General features: G+C 34.9%; 2 protein-coding genes across 6 annotated transcripts; one reads left to right on the forward strand and one right to left on the reverse strand.

The window, feature by feature from the left end:
* The first annotated feature begins 313 nt into the window (after positions 1 to 313).
* Positions 314 to 3,752, forward strand: LOC110791718 (alcohol-forming fatty acyl-CoA reductase). Of its 2 annotated transcripts, XM_021996481.2 has the most exons (10): positions 316 to 481; positions 630 to 733; positions 812 to 1,011; positions 1,269 to 1,369; positions 1,466 to 1,658; positions 1,745 to 1,906; positions 2,298 to 2,379; positions 2,475 to 2,741; positions 3,119 to 3,246; positions 3,372 to 3,752. In XM_021996481.2, the coding sequence occupies exons 1-10, from the start codon at positions 403 to 405 to the stop codon at positions 3,520 to 3,522; spliced, it is 1,467 nt and encodes a 488-aa protein (XP_021852173.2). In that variant the 5' UTR covers positions 316 to 402; the 3' UTR covers positions 3,523 to 3,752. The 2 variants fall into 2 exon arrangements, with proteins under 2 accessions (XP_021852172.2, XP_021852173.2); XM_021996480.2 differs by having other exon boundaries at positions 314 to 481; positions 630 to 1,011.
* A 13,376-nt stretch (positions 3,753 to 17,128) lies between these two features.
* Positions 17,129 to 22,609, reverse strand: LOC110791720 (BTB/POZ domain-containing protein NPY2). 4 transcript variants are annotated; one of them, XM_056837184.1, is made up of 6 exons: positions 22,393 to 22,609; positions 21,730 to 21,764; positions 21,000 to 21,091; positions 19,504 to 19,573; positions 18,189 to 19,367; positions 17,129 to 17,971 (listed from the first exon to the last, which is right to left on the reverse strand). In XM_056837184.1, the coding sequence occupies exons 3-6, from the start codon at positions 21,059 to 21,061 to the stop codon at positions 17,408 to 17,410; spliced, it is 1,875 nt and encodes a 624-aa protein (XP_056693162.1). In that variant the 5' UTR covers positions 21,062 to 21,091; positions 21,730 to 21,764; positions 22,393 to 22,609; the 3' UTR covers positions 17,129 to 17,407. The 4 variants fall into 4 exon arrangements, with proteins under 4 accessions (XP_056693162.1, XP_056693161.1, XP_021852175.1 ...); XM_056837183.1 differs by having other exon boundaries at positions 21,000 to 21,133; XM_021996483.2 differs by having other exon boundaries at positions 21,000 to 21,758; positions 22,393 to 22,608.
* Positions 22,610 to 23,489: the final 880 nt, after the last annotated feature.

Here is a 23,489-nt window from a genome sequence, read left to right on the forward strand (position 1 = left end):
CTTAATGTCTAAAATAACAAATAAAAAATTAAAGGTCCCACATATTTTTCACTAGGTAATAAAAATATACATCACTATCATTATCATATAATTAAATAATAAGTCAATTAAATTGTATTAAACTCCGTATCTGTCAAGTATTCCGGATAGTGGGAGTAATAAACTCAAAATAAACTCCGTATTCCCTTAAAATTGTATTACGTGTCACTTTATATAACGTCGGAATTTTAATTGATTAATTTGAACACCGATTTCGTGGTAGGTTACTCTATTTTTGATATAGACTATACTTTGGCCAGACCAATAAATAGGTTGAGCGATTTGATCTACTTTTACCAATATTCTCATCCGGAAATCTATATATTTTACAAGTAGCCAGTTTTAAAGTTTTAGAATTTGATCATGGATTTTGGTAGCATAACTGAGTTTTTAGCCAACAAAACCATTTTAGTTACCGGTGCTACCGGGTTCATTGCTAAGAGTATGTGTTGTTCTTTCTATCTCCTTCTCTTTTTCTTCAACTTTAACTTTAATAGTTACGCGTACTCTCTCAATTTTCATTTTAATTTTCATTTTAATTTTCATTTTCATACATATTAACATGTAAGTTAATACGATCCTTAATGCAGTTCTAGTGGAGAAGATTCTTCGGGTTCAGCCAAATGTGAACAAATTATACCTTCTTATAAGGGCTAGTAATTCTCAAGCAGCCGATATTCGGCTGCAAGACGAGGTATATATGAGGACCACAAAGTTACGAAAATTGTCGCTTGTAGCTCATATTGTTGTACGTACGGTGTTTTGGACGCAGGTGTTAGGGAAGGAGTTATTCAAAATTCTAAGAGAAAAATGGGGAACAAAATTTGAGTGTTTCATGTCGGAGAAAATTAGTGCAGTTGCTGGTGATACTTCCTACGAGAACTTGGGAATTACTGGTCATCGGCTGAAACAAATGTACAATGATATAGATATTGTTATCAACGTCGCAGCAACCACAAAATTCGACGAAAGGTAAATTATTAACTCAATTGGCTCACTTATCTTATCACGACTATCGTCATATGGAGTATTTATTGCGTGTAGGTATGACTATTGAATTGGGTGAACATTTAACTACCCAGACAAACATAAAACGTACATGTTGTCAACTTAGCATTTTGATGAGATGTTAACTAATGCTCGATCATGATTCATGAATAAGCTTGGCTCTTTATTACTTGTAAATTACAAGTTGTAATGTTAAATGATTGCATGTGTATACTGTATAGGTATGATGTTGCATTGGGCGTGAATACCCTAGGACCTAAACATGTTGTCAACTTTGCTAAGAATTGTGCTAATATAAAGTTGCTTATCCATGTATCAACCGGTAAGTGCCACACAATCTTGCTCTAGCTTAATTGGTTCTGACATGAATTGTAGGTAATAGCTAAGAAATTAAACTTTAATTAATTTGGTGTATCAGCATATGTTTGTGGAGAGAAAACAGGAATAATATCTGAAAAGGCGTATGGCATGGGTGAAACTTTGAATGGCGTGGTTGGTTTGGATATTGATTCAGAGAAGAAGCTTGTTGATCAAACTTTAAGCAGTCTTAAAGCCAGTGATGTTCCAGAAAAGGATATAAGAATTAGGATGAAGAATTTAGGAGATCAAAGGTACGATCGTATTACTAAAACACATAATACATTGCATGTATGATTGCAGTACACTTGATCGATCATCAATCTAATTAATTTCATAGGGCAAAGTTTTATGGATGGCCAAATACATACGTATTTACCAAAGCAATGGGAGAGATGCTTGTAGGCAAGCTTAGAGGCAATTTACCTGTGCTTATTATGAGGCCTACCATCGTGTGCAGTACATTCAAAGAACCCTTTCCTGGCTGGGTTGAAGGTTGCAGGTACATTTTCAGCTTTCAATAGTGTCCAAAATCCAATTGTTACATTTTCTATTCTTATTTTACATAGATTTTAGACACTATTCACGTACACAAACTTTTTAAACTTTCTTTTGTGATTTATATTTAAGAAAAATATATATTCGTGTGTAGTCTTGTTATATTTCACATATTATTTATTACAGAGTAACTTTTTATAATTTTTTCTTATCCATAATTGAATACGGAGTATATTAATTTTTGAAATCGTGCATTGACAAACTTGGCTAAATAATCGTGTCATGTAAATAAGAACAGAGGAAATATATGTAATTGTATGGATTTATTTGTAGCTCCTCCGATCCGCTCGGATTAAGTTTTCACTTTATATCAATTTCAATTTATACTATGGCAGGACAATTGATAGTATTGCTGTTATGTATGGAAAAGGATATCTAGGTTTGTTCTGCGGTGATAGTACTTCTGTTTTGGACTTGGTTAGTCTTCTTTAAACTGTATTAATTATCCTTTCTTAATTACAAATCAGTTGTATAAAAGTTTTATTTTCTAATGTGATTATGCTAATATGCAGATACCGGCTGATATGTTTGTGAATTCGATTATTGTGGCTATGAAGGACCATATAAATCAATCAAAATTGACTGTGTACCAAGTTGGGAGTTCGAAAAGAAACCCAATATCTTTAGGTGATGTGCATGATATTCTTTTCCGATACTTCACTAAAAATCCTTGGATCAATCGTGAAGGTAACACTGTCAATGTCAGGAAAGGTGTCGTGCTCAGCAATATACTCATATTTGAAATCATTTTCTCCCTATTGCATTATTTCGTTCAAATGGTTAGTACTATTTTCTTGTGCAATCTTCATTTTGATTTCAGTATTATATATATTTCCTCCGTCCCAAAATTATAGTCCTCTTTGACTAAAAATACAGATTTCAAGAAAAGTGGAATATAGTGTATGGGAAATTAAAATATAGTACATTGATGATGAATAGGTAGAATATAGTACAGGTAAAAAAGAATAAAGTACATTTTATTTTTGTTTTGTGGTCCCAAATGAGGGTAACATGTAAATATTTTGGTGTTCAAATAAGAAAACAAGACTATAATTATAAGACGCCCGATTTGAAAAATAGGATTATAATTTTGGGACGGAGAAAGTATAACACAATGTTGTTAATTAATTAGTAACATTAATTGTTGTTTGTGTAGGTCTTAATTTTGCCTAATAAAATGGGTGATAGCAGCTTCCTACGTACTTTGCGTAACTTTGACAAAAAGCTGAAAATGGTAACACGGATAGTAGAGTTGTACAAACCTTACGTATTCTTTAAGGGCATGTAAGTCAACTTCTGCTTTATATATACTTCATTTTTTAAGTTTATGTACTCCGTACTCCGTAGTAAAGAATTGTACCTTCCAACCTTAAGGACTATGATCTAAAATTGTGTTTTGTGTTGTGTAGTTTTGCAGATACGAATACAGAAAAGTTGCTCATAACTGCCCGGGAAAACGGTTTAGATGAAAATGCCTTCAACTTCGACCCCTTATGCATCAACTGGAAAGATTATTTCTTCAATATCCACCTTCCATCGATTGTTGACAACTTGTTCTAGTACTTCATCACATTTCCCAGGCCTTCATTTTCTTTTTGTTCAAATTGAACAAACTTGCAGCATAAATGTATTTTACGTACTCGATTAATTTATATTTTTAAATGCTTTTTTCTATTTTTATTCCTTATTTTCTAAAATAAATGCAAAAAGTGTGACTTTTATTCTTAATGTACATCCAAGGACGAAAATTTTATCTGTACAAGTCAAGAAGAACTAAATTTGTTGTTAGACGTTGTGGCATGGCAATGATTTTATACGTTCAAGAACAACTGGCTACAGTACAAATTAACTTTCCTTTGTCCTTTTGTACAATCAAGGGTTAATTTATTAAAATTGTTAATTTGTATTTCACCGGAGAAAAACATTTTTGAATTTGCACCTATGGAACTCGAAATTTAGCATCAACTATATATGTATTCCCTCTTTTGGGTTTCCTCAAAAAAAAAAAACTATATATGTATTGAAAAATGTGAATATAATTCTACTTGCATCACTTAAACTCTATACATACATCTTATGAAAACAATTTATACAAAGTAATTCTTGTGAAAAGACTCTACTCATTGGTATCAAATTCTTCCATTTCAGAGTAGGGATGGGCATGGGCGGATAGTAAGACCCAAACGAAGACCAATATTTTTCATATGGACGTAACCAATTTGAAAATTTCAGACCCTTAACTTTTTGGTCTGAAAGGTCTTAGTCTCAAATGGGTCTAGAGTTGTTATTTATTTTCAACTATTTTTGTCCCTAAACGTTTTTGGGTACCTAATTAGTCCATCAAGGCCATCATTAGCTTCAAGCCCTTGCGATTCGCGGATTCAGACTTGTATTAAGTATTTTACTTGATTAATAGAAATGAATTTTTTTGGCTTTGTATTTGCATGTAATATGTTATTTTTATTTTTATTTTATCATTTTACACTATTACAAACTTTTCTATAAGACGGTCTTACACAAAAGACCACCTTGATATCATATAAGTAAAGTAAATGGACCAATTAGTTAAGCACTTGAACTAATTAGTTAAGCACTGAAACCAATTAGTTAAGCAAAGGAATTAATTAGTTAAACAATTGAATCAATTAATTAAGCAATGTAACCAATTAGTTAAGAAATTAAACAAATTAGTTAAGCAACCAAAGTGGTCTTCCGGTAAGACGATCTTACACAAAAGTTGTCGTTATACTATACGACAAATTTTGTTTTAGCTTATTAGTTTCTCTTATTTCGTTAGACAACTTTGTAGAGTTGTATTATGATACAAACTCTAGTTCTTTTTATCTTAATTTCTATTGAAGTTATTTTAAAATTAGTAATTATAAGATGTAGCATGTCAATATTCTATGTGGGCCTACGCTTAAGCTTTTCAATAGGTAAAACCAACACTTGTATAGTTGTACTTTGAGCTCCTAATATAGTAATGTGACTGCAAGGAAGGAAATTAATTAATAAATGCATACTACATAAATAAGTAGTAATATACACACATAAGTACTAGTATATACACATGTTGTAAAATTGAAAAGGCCAAAACTTCATATGTAGTACGTGATGCTCTTGACTCTGCATTGGGTAATGAATAACATACCTCTAAATACATCATACTCATACAACATTAGCATAATAATCATGGGTTGTGATGTTAATTACATTTGACCCTTCACTCCGATCCATAAAATCTAGGAAATGAAAGTTTGGCTGGTTTGCTCTAAAGATTGACCTAGAGAAAGCCTATGATAGGCTTTCATGGAGCTTTGTTAGGTTCTGTCTAGTTGGGAAAAGTTTTGACAAGATCTCTTGTGACTCAATCCTCTCTTGCCTAGACACCCCCTCTACTTATGTGATTGTTAATGGGAAAACCTCCCTTCCCTTTCAAACCTCTAGACGTATTAGGTAAGGTGACCCCAGATCCCCTTATGTGTTTATTTTATGCATGTAGTATCTAGCTGATATGCATGATTAGTGAAGTTGTTGATGAGGGAAACTGGAAACCTTTCTTCCTCAAAAGAAATGGTATTTTTATATCTCATCTCATGTTTGTTGATGACCTAAATTTATTTGGAGACATTTCCATGAAAACATTGCAAGGGATGAATGATGTTTTGTCTAACTTTTGGGATTTTTCAGGACAAAAAATAAACCACAGTAAAAGCAATTAAGCTGTATGTACTTCTCAAAGCATACACCCGAAGTTCATCAAGTCCAATTTTGTGTTTCCTTGGTGTAGATGCAAGCCATGGCTTATGGACCTATTTAGGTTTTCCCTCACTGGCAAAAGACCAACTAGAGCCCAAACTGACCACATATGCAGGAAACTTAAAGGAAAGTTGGCTAACTTAATTGCTCTCCATGGACCCTTAACTTTCTCTAAGGAGACTCCCCTCCGATTTAGTTATGTGGATCAATGCATTCTCATCCCCAACTTTGGGACTGACACCCCTTTCTGCTCCATTTTGAAAGATTCAAATTTTGATACTAAGTGTGCCTACAACATTATTTGGAACTCTAAATTCCCTAATTTAAAGTTTGATATAACGTGTTCTACTGTGCGGAAAGCTAGGTGTCCTCCTAAAATTAAGATCTTTCATTGGCTAATTATGTGGCACATGCTACCCACTGCTTCCCATTTAGCTAGTAGACAAATTATTCCAAACAGTTATCGTCCCTTTTGTCCTAATGTCCATGAAGACAGTAAACATCTATTCATGCTCTATCCTAGAGCTCATGAATTCTGGAATGAAATGTAGTTTAAATACAAAATTGACTCTTTGAATTCTGATGTTGATGAATGGTTTTTTTTAAAAAATATTGTGTGTGTCGATACTGACCTTGTCACCAACCTCCCCCACAATACCATGTTCTCCTTTTATCTTTGAAGAATCTGGCTCAGAAGAAACATTTGGATTTTTCAGAAAGAGTCTAAGCCTATCAAATATTGGTCCACCCAAACTGTTTGTCTAGCCAAAGAATTCCACTCCAAATACAATGCCTTACCCAATGGGAATAAGTCTTTGCATATTGAACCTGAAATATGTGCTAACCATATTGTTAAGGTGGATGTTACCTTCTATAGCACCTCCCTACTTGCCAGTTATGCTAGTATTTGAAGGAACAACCACAAACTGTTCATAGCAGGGATCACCACCATATCTTCCAGTGCTGCTGAAGCTCAAGGCATCCTTCTAGCTTCCTCTTAGATAGTAGAAATGGAATAGTAGGATGTGGTTATTGTTTCTGATTGTAAAGTTGGTGTGGATAATATCCTGCATACAAACTCTGCCACAACTTGACTCTCTAATCTGTGCGGCAAATGCAGGGATCACCTGAGAAAGCTAAGAAGAGGTTGTTGAAGTTCAGGAGAAGGATAGAGGCATAGAGCTGGTGAAAGTGGACTTCGTAGCAAGGAAAGCGAGGGACCGACTGAGTCTGTTGCATACAAGGCTTAACATAACACCCCCCACCATTTTGAGTAGTGATATTTCTGAATCAAATGACGTTAGTTTCGAGTAATGTAATTATTTGGGCTACCTTGACGCCATGAATGGTTGTATGTATTTGCCAAATGATTTGGGAGCAAATGTGCTAGTCACAAATAGGCATGGCAATCACATCCGAATCCGAACCGAGTCCGACCCGATCCGAAGGAAAAAATCCGATCTGAATCCGAAAAAAAAAAGTCCGAACCCGAATCCGAATAAAAACATCCGAATCCGAATGGATATGGATTGGATATGGAGTTTGCTGAGACTCCGACCCGAATCCGACCCGAATCCGACCCGAATCCGATCCGAATCCGAATCCGACCCGAATCCGACCCGAATCCGAATCCGAAACCGGATCCGACCCGAATCCGAGTCCGAGTCCGAATCCGAAATTCTTTTCCATTTATGGCTTTTTTAGGGAAGTTTCCTATCTAATCTAATATATTTAATTAAATCGGGTATATGTAATTTATTAATTTACTGGAAATTCCTTAGATTTTAGCAAAGAAAAATAGGATTTCTAATTTAGCATTAAAGAAATTCAAATTCCATGTAGGTAAAGCTAACACATGAGATCAGATAGTCATTAAATTACGACCAATAAACAAAAAAGATTTCAACGTAATATACCAATTAAAAAATACAGGTGCCATACTGCTATGTAAGTAAAACAGGATGTAACTATTATCTTAAAGAACTTATTTTTTGACGGATTCATAATCTATTTATCTTTTTTAATGATTCTCCCTTTCTTAGCACATCAATGTGCTTTTATAGGGCCATAGTTTATCATTCTAGTGCAATACTATACATTTATACAAAGTATTAAATATGTCGGTTTTTTCATGAAATACCCCTGAGGTTTGCAAGAATGCACCAAATACACTCGCGTCTTTTGAATCACATAATATACCCCTATTTTTGCCTAAGTTTGAACCAAATACCCCTAATCCGACCTTCCGTTAGTCCTCCGTTAAGTCATGTTTATAATTCACCACATGGCCCTATTTATAAACTTATTGCACAATATACACCTATTTGTAAACTTATTTGCACCAAATACCCAAATTGTAGGAATTGAATCTAACGGCTATAAAATTAGACATCAATCATAGCAATGCTTGCCATTCATAGTCTGCTCAATAATTTGAAGTTCAAAGACATCAAGAAAAACATAATTCTTAGCCTCATTAATTATAGTCACTATTGTGATCTCTACGAAAATGAGACCAAACAAGGAAATCAAAACTACGACAAACAGAAGCTATATCTTCTAAGATACTATCAACTAAAGAAAGCATAAAAACACCATTCTGCATCTTGCTAATGAGGGTCAGACAATCTGACTCGAGAATCACGTTCCGGTAACCATGGTCCCTCGCCTTCTTTAGTCCTAGGAGGGCAGCCTTGCATTCAGCGACAAAAGGGTTTCAATGAGCACGGACACGACGGGAAGCAGCAAAGAGGATTGTACCATCCCTCATTCGGCCACTACCCCATCCCAACAAAGCTTGCATCATAAATTGATGCATCAAGATTAATTTTGAGGGCACCTTCGGGAGGGGGGATCCACACATTGCTACTAGATGTGGAGCTGCACTTTGTTCCACCATAAATACAAGCTGAGTACTCCCCATAATCAACAACATACCTCCTTACATTCTCCATAAAGACCCCATCAGGAACCTCCACCTTCTCAAACAACCATTTATTTCTCCTATACCAGATCGACCAAGCAAGGAAACCTATTGTTTGCCTCTGCTTTGCATCCAGACGCTGCTGCCATGACATAATAAGCGCCAAAAGTACAAACTTCGGTAACGATCAATTATATACATATAAAGCAACCAAAGGATTTAACAATAGTACAATACACCCTTTAAAATTAAACCCCTCTCAATTAAAACCCACATCCAAGAACATTCAAAATTGAAGCAACATTAAGGCAAATTTGCACCCAAAAACTATAATAAGGAGTAAAATGTTAGCATATTGAAAGGTACAAATACTCCTAGCTACACAACATAATTTTGAATAAAAGAAGACCCATTAATATAAGAACAATTTCAGACACAGAAACTCAACAAAGATACCAATAAAATTCATGCATTTCATCAAAAGTCGATTTCATAATTACAATAATTTTAAAAGAAAAATGTATAAAAAGGAGAGAAGCATAAAAACCCTCGTTAAGAAGATGAAACCGTTCCAGCAGGAAGCTCCTTGACAAGAGCAGCAAGCGCTTCGGGGTTGAACCCCAATTCAGAAAGGGCGATTAGGAGAGAGATTGTGTGACGATCAAGTTGAGTGTTCAAGATGTTTTACATCTCAAATACTAGGTCTAAACACTCCTTTGCATTTCGTGCTGCTTCTGAATCCATTGTTGTTGTGTTTGTGGATTGTGGAGGTGGGAATTATGTGAGGGTTTTTTTGGATTGGTGATTAGTTGATTACTGATTATCGATGTTTCCCAGTTTTTTTAATTTTCAATTTCAGGGGTAAATTAAGGGCAAAGTGGTAAATTGCAGCTAACGGAGTACTAACGTCCGTTAACTCCAAGTGCATCTCATGAACAGTACGGAAAAATAGGGGTATATTATGTGATTCAAAACACGCGAGGGTATTTGGTGCATTCTTGCAAACCTCAGGGGCATTTCATGAAAAATCCGTAAATATGTTTGTACTCAAAACTCAATGTGCATAGCTATTGTAAATATAAAACAATCAATACAATAGCAATCTTTTCATTACTATTTAAAAATACAAAAGGTCTTGCGCACATAAGGTGTACAATAAGTTTATTGTACACCAAGATAACTTTTACCCATTTTTATGTAACTTTAACCTAGTTATGATTAACTTTTATATTAGTGAAAAAAAGTGGATAGATAAACATTTTAAAGGGTTAAACGATTAATTTTATACATTATTAGTGATTTTTGAAGAAATAAGTTTTATTAAAATGAAAAAAATTCACTAAAACATAGATAACTTTCACATATATAAGCTTAATTTTTAAGCATTTTGAGTTAACTTTTACTCCAGTGTAGAGTATTTATTATACACCACTTGTAAATAAGAATTTGTGTTAACAATATTTATCATATGTTATCATCCCTGACGATACATAGTATGGAGTATTACGTAGGCACTGTTCTATTCAACTTATTTTGTCTAAATTTGTTATGTTAGTCTTATTTTCACTTATTTCTAAAAGTTTGTTAAGTTCAGAAAAGATACGTTTAGGTGTATAGAACATAGACATACTTAACTTATTAGTAATTTAGTATACTTATTTAACTTATTTTGTATGATATTAGTCGAATACATTATATTCAAGTTTATACATGAGATATTAAAACAAAATCGTACATCACACGAGTTTAAAACAAGTAACTTGAGCTTCGTTCTATTCAACTTATTTTGTCTAAACTTATACGGAGTATTATATGAATTTATCTGAACTTAACTGAACTTATATAGATTTATCTTAACTTATCTGAACATATCTGAACTTATCTGAACATATCTGAACTTATTTCATATGAAATAAGTCAAAATAAGTCGAACAAAACTACATAAGTTACCAAACAAAGCCCTAGTATAACAAAAATTATTTTTACGGATTTTTCATGAAATACCCCTGAGTTTTTACGAAATTCATCAAATGCCCCTCGACTTTCAGAAATTCACCAAATGCCCCTCACAAATGACTTAATACTTAGAGTACCCTTACACTTAACGGACGTTAAGTCTCCGTTAACATGACTTTACTATTTTGCCCTTACTCCATCCCACATTTCAATTTTCATTCTCTATCTTCTCCTTTTACGTAACAAACTCCCAAACTCTCTCACTTTCTCTCTCATCAACAACTATGGCACCAGGTTGAGAAGAAGCTCGCCCAAAAGAAGCCCGCGGAGGAGAATGTCGTCGCCGCCGAGAAAGATCCGGCTGAGAAGAAGCCAAAGACCGAAGAAGAAGAAGAAGAAGAAGAAGAAGAAGAAGAAGAAGAAGAAGAAGAAGGGAAGGGAAGAATGCCGCCGCCGCCGAGAAAGATCCGGCTGAGAAGAAGCCAAAGGCCGGCAAGAAGAAGAAGAAGGGAGGAGAAGAGGTCACCGCCGAGAAAGCTTGCCGAGAAGAATCCCGCCGTAGGAGACTAGAAGAGCGTCGATACTTACAAGATCTACATCTTCAAGGTTCTCAAGCATAGATTGGAAATTTCAATTGGGTATTTTCCCAACATAGATTGAAATTTTCAATTGGGTATTTTGGAAACCAATTTATTGGTTTAATCTGTTAAATGTTGTTGTCTTGTGAGGTAAATTAATCAAAAAATCGCATGTTTCATTGAATTAACTCTGTTTTTGTTATTGGGTTTGCTTTAATATTATTGAACTTTCAATTGGGTTACAATTTAATTTGTTAGGATTTGATCGAACATTATGAATTGATTAATGTCCAAATCCAATTTAATTTGTTAGGATTTGATCGAACATTATCTCCTTATTGAAGCTTTGTGAAAGCATTACAAAATCCAACAATTGCTTTGTTTGAGTTTTTTTGGGATATGATTTTGATTTTCTTTCCCAGCAAAACGTGATAAAATGGACAACAATGGATTAAAGAAAAAAAAGACAAAGGTGTTCGTTGTTTAGTGCACTAAACCTCATTAGAACATTCATATTTATAGTATTCGCTGTTTGTCTCTGCCATTTTCACCATGACCTGTTTGAGGATGTCACTTTCTTTGTGGGTAACTGGTGAATCCATTCTCAGGACAACGTTGTGTTTTAGGCGAGCCACAAGGTCGTGTTGCTAATTCTCACTAATAAGACTCTGGTTATCCTCATTGATGCTCATTTTGATGAACTCTGACAAAGTTGTAGTCCTATAACAAGAGCATGAGAAAGCTGCATCAGCAACACTCAGTAAAAAAAAGAGCCGTGTTCCTGGTTTTGTAGGCTGTGACATGCTTGCAGCCTAACCTCAAGATCCTACGATATTTTACTAGTAAATCTCCAAATTATTGATGTTTCATCTGATCGTAAAGCCAAAATCTAGAGTTGAGCATCAAAATGGGTTATTTAAAGTTATGGGTATTTAATGAATTAAGTTTCAGAAAAGGGTATTTAGTGAAATAAGTATTAAAATAGGGGTATTTGGTGAATTTGAAACTAGGCTAACGGAGGACTAACGGCGCGTCATTAGTAAGGGTACTCTGGGTATTAAGTCATTTGTGAGGGGCATTTGGTGAATTTCTGAAAGTCGAGGGGCATTTGGTGAATTTCGTAAAAATTCGGGGGTATTTCATGAAAAATCCGTTATTTTTATATATCACAATACGATATTTTTTTTACCAAACGGGTGTACCAAAATGAAACTACATTTGATTCAAACTACATAATTTGATTAAAATTTAGTAAGTAAAAAAGGGGGGAAATTTGAAAACTAAACCCTAATCCTAAATTCTAGCAAACTCAACTCACAAGCTCACAGCCGCCCTTCCCTAATTCTACCACTCTCTCTGTCTCTCACCTCAAGGTTCTCTGGTTATCTCACCTCACGATTTTCCGTCCCTCCACCGACCACCGCCGACCACGGACCACCGCTACTAATGTTTTTGTCGCTCCACTAACCACCTCCGACCCGGTGTGCTGTGGTTGTCGTCTCTAAGGTTCGCCGACCACCACCGCTAAGGTTTTCGTCGCTAAGGTATGTTTATTTTTGTCTCCCCTCTTCACATATTGCCATTGTTTATAAATCCACAAGTTTTATAGAAATTATTAGAAGAAACTTTTATAGAAATTATTAGTGTACTCAAGCTTTTATAAATCCATATTGCCATTGTTTGTAAGTATTAAAGCTGGCGGTGCAATTGAATAGAAAAAACCAAGTGGTAGCCCTCCTCATCAAGTTTCATGTTCCTTTTCTGAGGCTTTTTTTTGTATAGTTGGAGTTAAGTTTTTTAATTGTTTGAGAGACTCGTTTTTCTTGATTTTTTGGACAAATTGCTTGATGATATGTTAAGGACATGACTCACATGAGTTAAGAATGTATGAGGGTTTGTTTCGAACTTTTTTATATAAATTAATGACCTATGATTCGGACATAAGTTTTGAACTACCGAGTACCGACCTATGATACTATGAATTAGAGGGTTTTAAAATAAATTATGTATTTTAATAAGTGTAAACAGAAACGAAATGTCCAACTTATGCAACCCAACCACTTATATTCAAGTCTCAAAATGTTCCATATTCACTAATCAATCAGAGTAAGCCAAATCTTGTAATTAATTAGTTTTGTTAATTAATTGTATCATCATGTATATAGTGGATAAAATGTGTTATCCGTTATCTAATTATAACTATTTACATACAGTGGACTCAACTCCGATATTAATGGATACTTCAACCGATGAAGCATCTTCTAGACCGAATGACGAACATTTGAAGGAACCGGAACTACCTCCTCCTTCAAGGACTACTAGGAGGAATGCTACAAATGTATCCCAAGTAAATAATAAAGTCGAGGAAGAGGATGAGTGTACTATTACGGGTGCTAATGTTAAAAAGTTAACTTCACAGGTGTGGAACTTTTTTGATAAGAAAGTGATTAATGGAGAAATAAAAGCAATTTGTAGAGGTTGTAAGAAGGCTTTGGTGGGTAAAAGTACAAGTGGTACATCACACTTGAAGGATCATGCAAAGAGGTGTATGAAAGTTTCTCAAACTCTTGATGTGAAACAACAATTGTTGCTAGCTAATGCACAAAGTAAGAATGGAATTCCTACCATGTCAATTGGAAAATTCAAGTTCAACCAACAAATATCAAGGAATGAGTTAGTTAACATGATTCTTATGCATGAGTACCCTCTTGCTATCGTTGATCACATTGGGTTTAGAAGATTTGTACAAAGTATTAACCCCGATTTTCACATCATCTCAAGGAATACGGTGAAATCCGATATTCTAAAAAATTACAAGGAAGAAAAAACTCGCTTGATGAAGTCTTTGGGTGAAAATGAAAGTAAGGTTGCCATCACAACGGATATGTGGACTTGTGGAAATCAAAGGAAAGGCTATATGGCCGTCACGGCGCATTACATTGATGATGATTGGATTTTGCAAAATTGTCTTATAAGGTATACTACACTTAAATGATTAGTGTATAAAATTTATGTATTTGTTCTTTTTATTTATTATTGGTATAGTTAATTTAATATTTTGTATAACTAATTATATACAATCTTTGTTAGGTTCATGTATGTTCCATGCCCACACAACAAAGATACAATTAGTAAGGCATTGATTGCATGCTTGAAGAGCTTTAACTTGGATGAAAAGGTATCTACTATCACCGTTGATAATTGTTCTACTAATGATGCGGTTATGGATGTGTTGTGTGAAAAACTTGCTCCTAGTAAGCTTATTTTGAGTGGTACTTATTTGCATATATGAGATGTTGTGCACATATTTTGAATTTGGTTGTCAATGATGGGTTGGATATCATTAGTGGTGCAATTGAAAAAGTTCACGGTGTTGTTTCCTTTTGTACTTCTACACCTAATAGATATGAGAAGTTTGAAAATGCTTGCAATTATGTTAAAATTCCTATAACTAAGAAATTGATTTTGGATTGTAAGACAAGATGGAATTCGTGTTTTCAAATGTTACAAGTTGCTCTCTTGTATAAAGATGCTTTCACTAGGTTGTCTACAAAAGTTGGAAAAAGAGGAAAAGATAAATTCATGTTGCCTACTAGAGAGGAGTGGAAAATGGCAAGTGACATTTGTGAAAAGTTGGCATTGTTTAGTAGGGCCACCGATGCTTTTTCGGGAAAAGACTATACCACCGCAAACTTGTATTTTGAAAAAGTTTGTGAAATTAAGCTTGCATTGAGAAAATGGATGGTTTGTGGGAATAAAGTAATTGAATTGATGGCATAAAAAATGTTGCTTAAGTTTGATAAATATTGGGAGGTCATTAATATGATGTTGTCCGTTGCAACGGTTTTGGATCCTAGGAGAAAATTGGAATGTGTGTCTCTTTATTTTGGTGCTATTTATGGTGAACGCGGTGATGAGGAATGTGAGAAGGTTAGGCGCTTCTTACTTGATTTAACCCTTGATTATGAGTTTGATATGTATCATAAGGAATTTTCCTCGGTAGCACCTTCTCCCATTCCTAATGATAAGGGTAAGGGGCCAATGGTTGATTTGGATTTGGATGAAGTAGAGGGATTATGGGCAAAGCATGTTTCTACTCAACCAATTAAAAAGCCTCGCAAATGTGAGGTAGAGACATACCTAGAGGAGTGTAGGATAGTTAAGGAGGATAGCAAGTTTCACATTTTAGCTTGGTGGAATGCCGAAACAACAGGGCCGGTTCTGGGGCAGCGCGGGGTGAGCGACGGAACAGGGCCCCCAAATGTTAATTTCAAATATAGTGTAAACAGTTTCCTAAATATACATTAAAACTTAATTGGAGCATTGGTTTAAGTAATGTGCTAATACACTGCAAGTCTGGGTTCGAATCCCATTTCATTATTTTGCTGGGATTTTAGGAGTTTGACAGCGCTGTACTTTGACTGAGTCATTTAATTTTATTTTTCTGGGGAATACTATGCCCGTGTCCCTTCAGTTACCTTTCAGTTATGGAAGAGTAATTACTTGGAAACACAAATTCATCATTTTCCCCAAATCTCGTTTAAATCCTTTTCAATTTATTGTCATCCATTCTTCTCCAAATCTCCTTCAAATTTGATTTCATCCTTTCTTCCCCAAGTGATTATACTAGTATACAGTTTTTTGTTTAATAAATATTAGATGAATTAAGGCCCCAAATTGAGAAATTGCACAGGGCCCTATTATTATGGCGTAATTATAGCCCCGGCACTGCGAAACAAGCAAGTATCCTACCCTTTCTAGGATTGCTAGGGATATTCTTGCGGTGCCTATTTCTACCGTTGCTTCGGAGAGTGCTTTTAGTGCCGGTGGTAGAGTTGTTAGTCCCCATCGTAGTAGACTTCACCAAGACACCGTGGAAGCTTTAATGTGTCTTCAAAGTTGGAGGCTTCCTCAATTTAAAGGTAATTGTTCTCAAATTTGATATATCTAAACTATTTATTGCTATATATTTTATTTATTTAATATTGTTGTTATTTTTAGGAGCTATTATGGGTGATGCTCTTGAATTTACTCTTGGATGTGCCTCGATTTTGGAAGATGAAGATGTGAATCTTAATGAAGATGAATCTTAATGAATAGTCTTCCACTTAGTAAGTTTGTACATCTATTAATGTCTATTTCATCAAATATTTTTTCAAGTAATGTTTATTATTGTTTATTTTATAGGTTTCATTGGACTTCAAGTTGGAAGCTCTTTTCTCGATGATGCTTGTATTTGAGGTTGTGTTTGAAGACATTTTGTGGTTGTGTTTGAAAACATTTTTATTTGGGGTTGTATTTGAAAGACATTTTGTGGTTGTATTTGACGATATTTTACTTGGGGTTGTATTTTAAAAGACATTTTGTTGGTTATTGTGTTGGATAAGAAGATATGCTAGTATAGTAGTATGCTAGTAGTTCTTTTTAAGACAATTTGTGGTCGCAAATTAATATGCGTGTAATTTATTTTATATTATTTTTTTGAGCACCCAATATATGCAACAAATGGAATTAATAGGAAATTTGAAGAAAAATTTATAGGGAGCATTTGTATGTATTTGGATCGGATGATTCGGAGTTTCGGACTCTTTCGGAGGTCCATCGGATCGGATCGGAGTCGAATTTCGGAATTTCGGAGTCGGAGTCGGATTCGGACCTCCAGTATGGGTAAATGGATCGGATTCGGATTTCGGAGTTTCGGAGTCGGATTCGGATTCGGATGCAAATTTAGGGTCCGAATTTCAGATGGATCGGATATGAATTTTACTACATCCGATCCGAATCCGATCCATTGTCATCCCTAGTCACAAACACTACAAATAATGTTGATTCCGATCATATTTTGACGTAGTAATGGTGAAAAGACTCTTTTAACAAAACAAAAAAATGAAGTAGGTAGGATTTTTCCGAAGTAATGCAAAAGGCTAGGACAATCAAAGAAGTTAGCAAGTTTGACCAAAGCATGTTAATCTATAATCTTTTTATAATTAAATTATTAGGACATTTTGTCCATATATAATTATTCATAATATGATTGATCTATCTCCAATACTCCCCATAGGCCCATACTAATTTACTACATGTTACCTTAATTTTTTTTTATACTCAAAAGCCCAAATAACCACTAATTCTAGACATCTAATGTTTTCAACAGATACAAAGGGTGTTGCAACAAAAGGGGAGGGGTCAGAATCAGAACTCAGGCGATGAACAAGAAGACTAAAATTGACTAAGAAACTGAAATCCTCCTATTTGCGGAAGACGTGGATTTAGAATCTTCAGGATTATTCGCAGTACTGGGAGTTTCAGATGAATCTGAGCCGCTTGTATCAGCATTACCACTTTTGGTTGACAAAAGCTTTGAAAATATCTTCTTTGTCATGAGCAATCCCTTGACTTTATTGAGGGCAGTCTTTTCAACACTACTAGGTCTACCTTCTACAAATTTGTCACTTCTTCTCCGCTCTAATTTCAAAGCGGCTAACTCACCCTTTAAGGCCTTCAATTCCTCGGCTGTAGCCACTGCGTCCCAATCTTCATCTGCATTAGGTGTTGATCTTGAACTCCTCATTGAGCCGCTGTTTAAGTCCCTGATGCTCTTTGGTAGGTCAGGTGTGCTGGTCCCAGATGTAGCTGCAGCACGTACCTGCTCAAAGAAAAGCACTTGGACAATCACCCTCATTGGGAGCCTTTCATTCTGCACTGCATGCATGCATGCATCTACTGATAACTTCTTGCAGTCCATGTACCGACATATCCTCTTCCTCTCACTCTTGCTGATTCCAGGGTGTTCCTGCATTTACACACACAATTACATCTCATTAACACAACTTAATCCCAACAATTGTAGTTTCTGTTGCCAATAAAAATTAATTCAACTACTGCAGAATTTCAAAAACGCCATAAGAAATGCTGCGTCCTTTAATTTCTCATGCAAATACAAGAAATGTATTCAACTATTGACCAAATTTGTTGACATGATGCAGAAGAAAAATAAATGATTTAATTACCTTGAGGTACATGTCAATGGCACGATAAAGCCCATCATGTCCAGGCCTTGAGATGCATGATACCATCTCCACCAGTTCAACAAACTTCGATACAGGCAGATTCTCATCTCTTGCAATTTCAGTAAGGTATGCATCAATTAATTTGGCCACCATTAGCTTTGATGCTTCGGACAATATCCCTGGTTTATTAAATTCCTGAGCCTCATTGGCTTCCAGTGATTCAATTTCAGAACTTTGATCCCGGATGAAAAACTCATGCACTATGTTCAATACAACATCAATGTCATACTTTAAAGAATCTCCTTCTGGTGCTCTTATTAAAAGATCGCTGACAGAGGCTTGCTCTAGTTGGTGTCCTATTTTCTTGATTAAATCTTTTTTCAACTCTTCACTACAGTCCACTAGTATAGCTGCTTTTAACACTTTGAGTAAAAAACTAGATGAAACACAGCCTTTCTCATCAGGGAGCAGATAAATGATGGTATCAACAGTGGATCGATATTTTGTCAAATCACTGGATCGGGTAACACCCTTGATGAGACCAGGAAATTGTCGATACACATAAGCTTTCAGAGCTTCTCCAATAACTTCACCACAAATAATGCCTTTGCTATTGATACTGACTATAACCCTTTTATATAAATCAACCTCAAGCTCACACAAGTCTTCAACCCACCAGTCGTTTGGCACCGCTTTGTAGTTTCTAGCACCATTCCAATTTGGATCAGTTCCATTTTCCTCTGGAAGCTTCTTCCGGTTATACGTGTAGGACCAGTCCACCTTGGAAGTGTCAATTACAGCTCTGGAAGCAATAGCCTCAACGCAGTGAAAAATCAACTTCAAATCCTCAGACCATGGGAACAAACACATAGTTGTCTGTAGAACTATGATAGAGTCTTTCCAGCTTCGAAAAATAACAGAGTTTAGAAAGACATCAATTTTGTATGCAAGGTTACCTTTCTCCATAGTTTCATGCATCCCCAAGTATTCAGCCGCACAGCGAGCAGCAATGACATTGTGAGCATTTAAGGTAACAACCATTCCATAACAGAACTTGGCACAAATTTCAAAGGCGGCAGGCCCTCCAGGGATGTCCGTGATTATCAGTTCATCGCTGCTCTCTTCATTTGCTGTTGAAACCAACTTTTGCAGCTGATAACTCTTTGAGAGTAGAGGGAACTGTGAATTACAATTAAAGCAACCTGTCAGTATTTTTCAAGAAAAACTTAATGCTATACGTCAGTATCTAGCGGCTGAATGGAAGAAATTCTTCTTTCTTTTCGAATTTTATATCATATCTTAATAATTGTCTTACCTTGTGCAGATAAAACTTTACATCTCCAACATTGACAACAATGTCAGTAGCCAGCTCTGTGGCCACATACCTACACATGCCGTTGAACATAGATTAATAATACCCAAGTCAACTCTTTAAGAAACTTTATGCAAGAAAAAATTACAGCTAAAACCATATAGAATAACATTGATACATTAAAGTCCATCATTCAACTCAAATTAGACTGCTGTTATTGAACCGAAATGAAAACATGAATCCATTAACTAGACAATTTTTCAGATCATAATTTCACTTCACTTGAATCAAGGATTTTAACAGAGCATCCGTTCCCTATAATCTGAATCAAGCATAATAAATCAAACCCTTTCCGCATATGTGCCAATGATTTGATTTAGTATTTGAAGTTCTACAAAGTCAAAATTCCCTTTTTCGTAATGGTAATAGCCCAAGGCAAATATTGGAACAGACCGGTATTTAAAAATGTTTATAGACTGGGGTGACCTGGATATTGTGTTATTATGGTAATTCCAGTTACCAATGATTCTTCTGGCAAACAAAATGGGCTTTGGCAACATATTATGTTGAGTCTTATCTGATTTTTAGGACTAATCAACTTCTCATTAGCAGAGAAGCCTATGGATTCAAAACAAGAAAAGCCTATGGATTCTCCATATAGTGGTCATTTCGATGTTGAAGTGATTATTATTGATTTTTTTTCATGTTAACCCATGCTTTCTTCCAAAGTTATCAAAATTTAAAACCTAAAAGTAAAGACAGATTGAAACACAAAGTATATTACGGAGTAACATTTAATGCCATGTAGGCAACAGTTTCATATGCAGGATAACTATTACCTGCCTATGCAATCACATACTGTTTATTATAAAACATAACAGATGATTATTTCAAGCAATATTTTCTGCCTCCCACCCACCCAACCCGAACAAATCGTACTCTTCTTCACAAGCCAAACTCGAGAAAGGTAATAATAAACTTCTAAACTTCCTCTCTCAAGGTGCCAAATACAACTTATCTTTTTCTCCAGAGCCAAAAGATCCATTAAGATTAAAGAGATATATATTACAGAAGTTTAAGTCTCCTCCGTCTACTAGAAAATAGGTGAAAAGAGAAAAGATTCTAGGATCTACTGAAATCAAAATCATTAACTCTTAACAGAACACGAATAATCAGATCTAAACAGCTCAATCTGCCTGCTGGATCAGTGGATTGATAACACGAAAATCACTGTAAATATTGATGAAATAGGATTACCGGTTCCAGAACCTTTGACATGAGTCATTTCAAGTGAATTAAATTAACTACCTAAATCAATCAAACTAAGGCTGGAAGTCTGGAGTATAAGCATCAAACTAAGCAAGTCAGTCACATTGCCAAACACCAATTGTTGAAATTAGACACAAGTTACCCAAAAAAGAACCTACGGACTATATATTAGAAAACAGCTCCAACACAACATCATTGACCAATACCATAGTTCGGCTCCGAGATCTTACCTGACATGTTTATCCTCACTTTGAAATGTATCTGGCTTTGATCCAAGTTTCATAAACTTCATCTTGGTCAGTGAAGATCTGGACTATCGTCGCTTTTACACAAAGGTGCAGTATTATCTCCGGTAGAAAACTAACTATACAAATGTGTATGCAATCACAGAACATGCACTAATCAAGAAGTAGTTTTCCTGAAAATAGAACATTTAAGCTCCCCAAGGAGTCGGACCAAATAACTAGATTTAACAGAAAGGGTTCAGTTTCAAGGCAATTTGAAAAGATCGAATCTTGGCGGAAACTAAGCCGGAATGGTGAATGGGAAAGAGAGAGAATGAAATGGGATCAAGTAACTTTTAATAAAGGACTCTCTTGCCATAAGAAGTGCCTGTTTCCCTGGGCGGCGGCAAACCCCATGGACCGCGGGTAAACCAAGTGAAGTAAGGAAACATAGCCAACAGATTCAAACTACTAAAATAATTCCCACAGTCAGTGACACCCACAAGCAACTATCTGACTCCCACCACCTTCTTTGCTGAATTTCTTAATATTTCTTTCCTTTAATGTCTCACTTTCCCTTCTTCATTCCCTTATTTTAAACCCCAAAAAAGATCCATACATTCAACATACTCATCAAAAATCAATATACTTCAAGTTCCAATCCCATTTATCAAATACTATTAAATCAAAAACCTATTATTTTGACCACATTTTATTAAATAATAACTTAGTTTACCGTTACTAGACCGAGGAAGCCGAAAAAATCTGCAACTGAAAAACAGCATCTGGGTATCAGTTCAGGATAACATCAAAATAATACTAGACACAAAGCATCTAATTGTACTTTATATAATTCAACTGACTCAGAAGATTACAGCAATGCATATCAATTTTTTTAAATGGGGTTTTTACAATCATAACATTAACTGCCAACAAAGAACTTCAATCAAGGAAAATCTGAAGAATCCCATGAGAATCTACTCAGATGAATCACAAACAAATCCACTTTAATTAATGAAATTTCCAACATCGCATATGGGGTTGAATTAATTAAACGGTTAAGGCAAATTGTATGGAAATTCTTACCATATTTTTGGAACTAAACCCAAAAGTCACTCTCCATGTAAACCCCCAACAAAACTAGTAAAATTAGGAATTGCGGAATTTAAATTATGAATTCATCTAAATAAATTCTAAACTAAGAATACAATGAGAAAAATTGCAAATTTAGATAAGAAACGTAAACAAAATTTGGAGCTTTATCAGGAAAAATAAAGAACCAAGAAACACAGAAGCAAAAGTAATAGTAAAGCACAATTTTTGTTTCTAACATTAATGAATTAACCCACAAAAAATAAAGGATATTTGCATGAATGATTAGGTTGAAGGATTTACTCACCACCATCTTATTACAGAAATGAGAAATCCTAAGCAGATCAGTGAACTAGGAAGCTAGCTGTAGCCTGTATGTAGGAGCACCACTGCATCAGAAACACTAAGCGTTGCTTTAACCATCTCCCGCTTTCATAATGAAATGTTTTTTAACTGATGTATTGATGATTTGATGAACATTATGGAGTACAATTTCACAAACACTTAATTCCACACAAGAACACTATGGTGTTTAAAATTACCTCCATATATAATGTAAAAGATATTTACTTTCTAGTGATAATATTTTTTTAATAAAATTTACTTTTTTTAAATCACTCATCTATATTCTTGTCATTAAGATCTATTAGCGTCTCCTGATGGTGAGTTTATCATTAGTCTTGATTTCTTGAAGGGAGTTTTAAAGAGAGTCTCGAGCTAGAATCTTGGGATAATATGGTAAAAAATTAGTATTGGAGTGACTTTGAAAATCTAAAACTCACTTAGGACTCCATTTTTCTCAAACCAAATAAAATTATGGCATATCATCCTACTTTATCCTATTTAATTATTTCTTTTAGGAGTTTAGTTAATCTGGGGCGAGTCTGAGAATAATGTGTAAAAGTAGGGAGAATCTTGTGTGAGTTTGAATAATGAAAAAAATAGGTAAAAATTAGTGGAAAGCTGATGTGGCTGTCTGAAGATTGGGGTTGAGTCTTAGGGATAAACTCACCCTTATAGAATAAACAGTAATATCCTTAATGACCATTAAACAAATCAAAAGTGTATTAAATAAATAAATAATAGAAAATTTATGTAGGATGATTAGTCAAACAATAGGAAATGAATAAAGTAATAACAGAAAAGTAATATAAGAGGAAAAGAAAGCCAAACAATTACTCCTTAATTTTTTCGTCCTTTTTCTTGAGGGCACTCCATAACGTATGTTTATTAATATTAGTAATTAATTTGGGAAAAGAGGACGACGCATAAACAATGATTAATCATTGAGGAAAACAAAACATGTTAGGCAACCGTCACTTAAATTCAAATCTTTTTCGCACGCATTGCATGCATATGAGAAAATATTGCATGTGCTTTACTTTGTTATTTGATGAGTCATAT

The sequence above is a fragment of the Spinacia oleracea genome, chromosome 2 (assembly GCF_020520425.1).
Source record: "Spinacia oleracea cultivar Varoflay chromosome 2, BTI_SOV_V1, whole genome shotgun sequence".
NCBI lineage: Eukaryota > Viridiplantae > Streptophyta > Magnoliopsida > Caryophyllales > Amaranthaceae > Spinacia > Spinacia oleracea.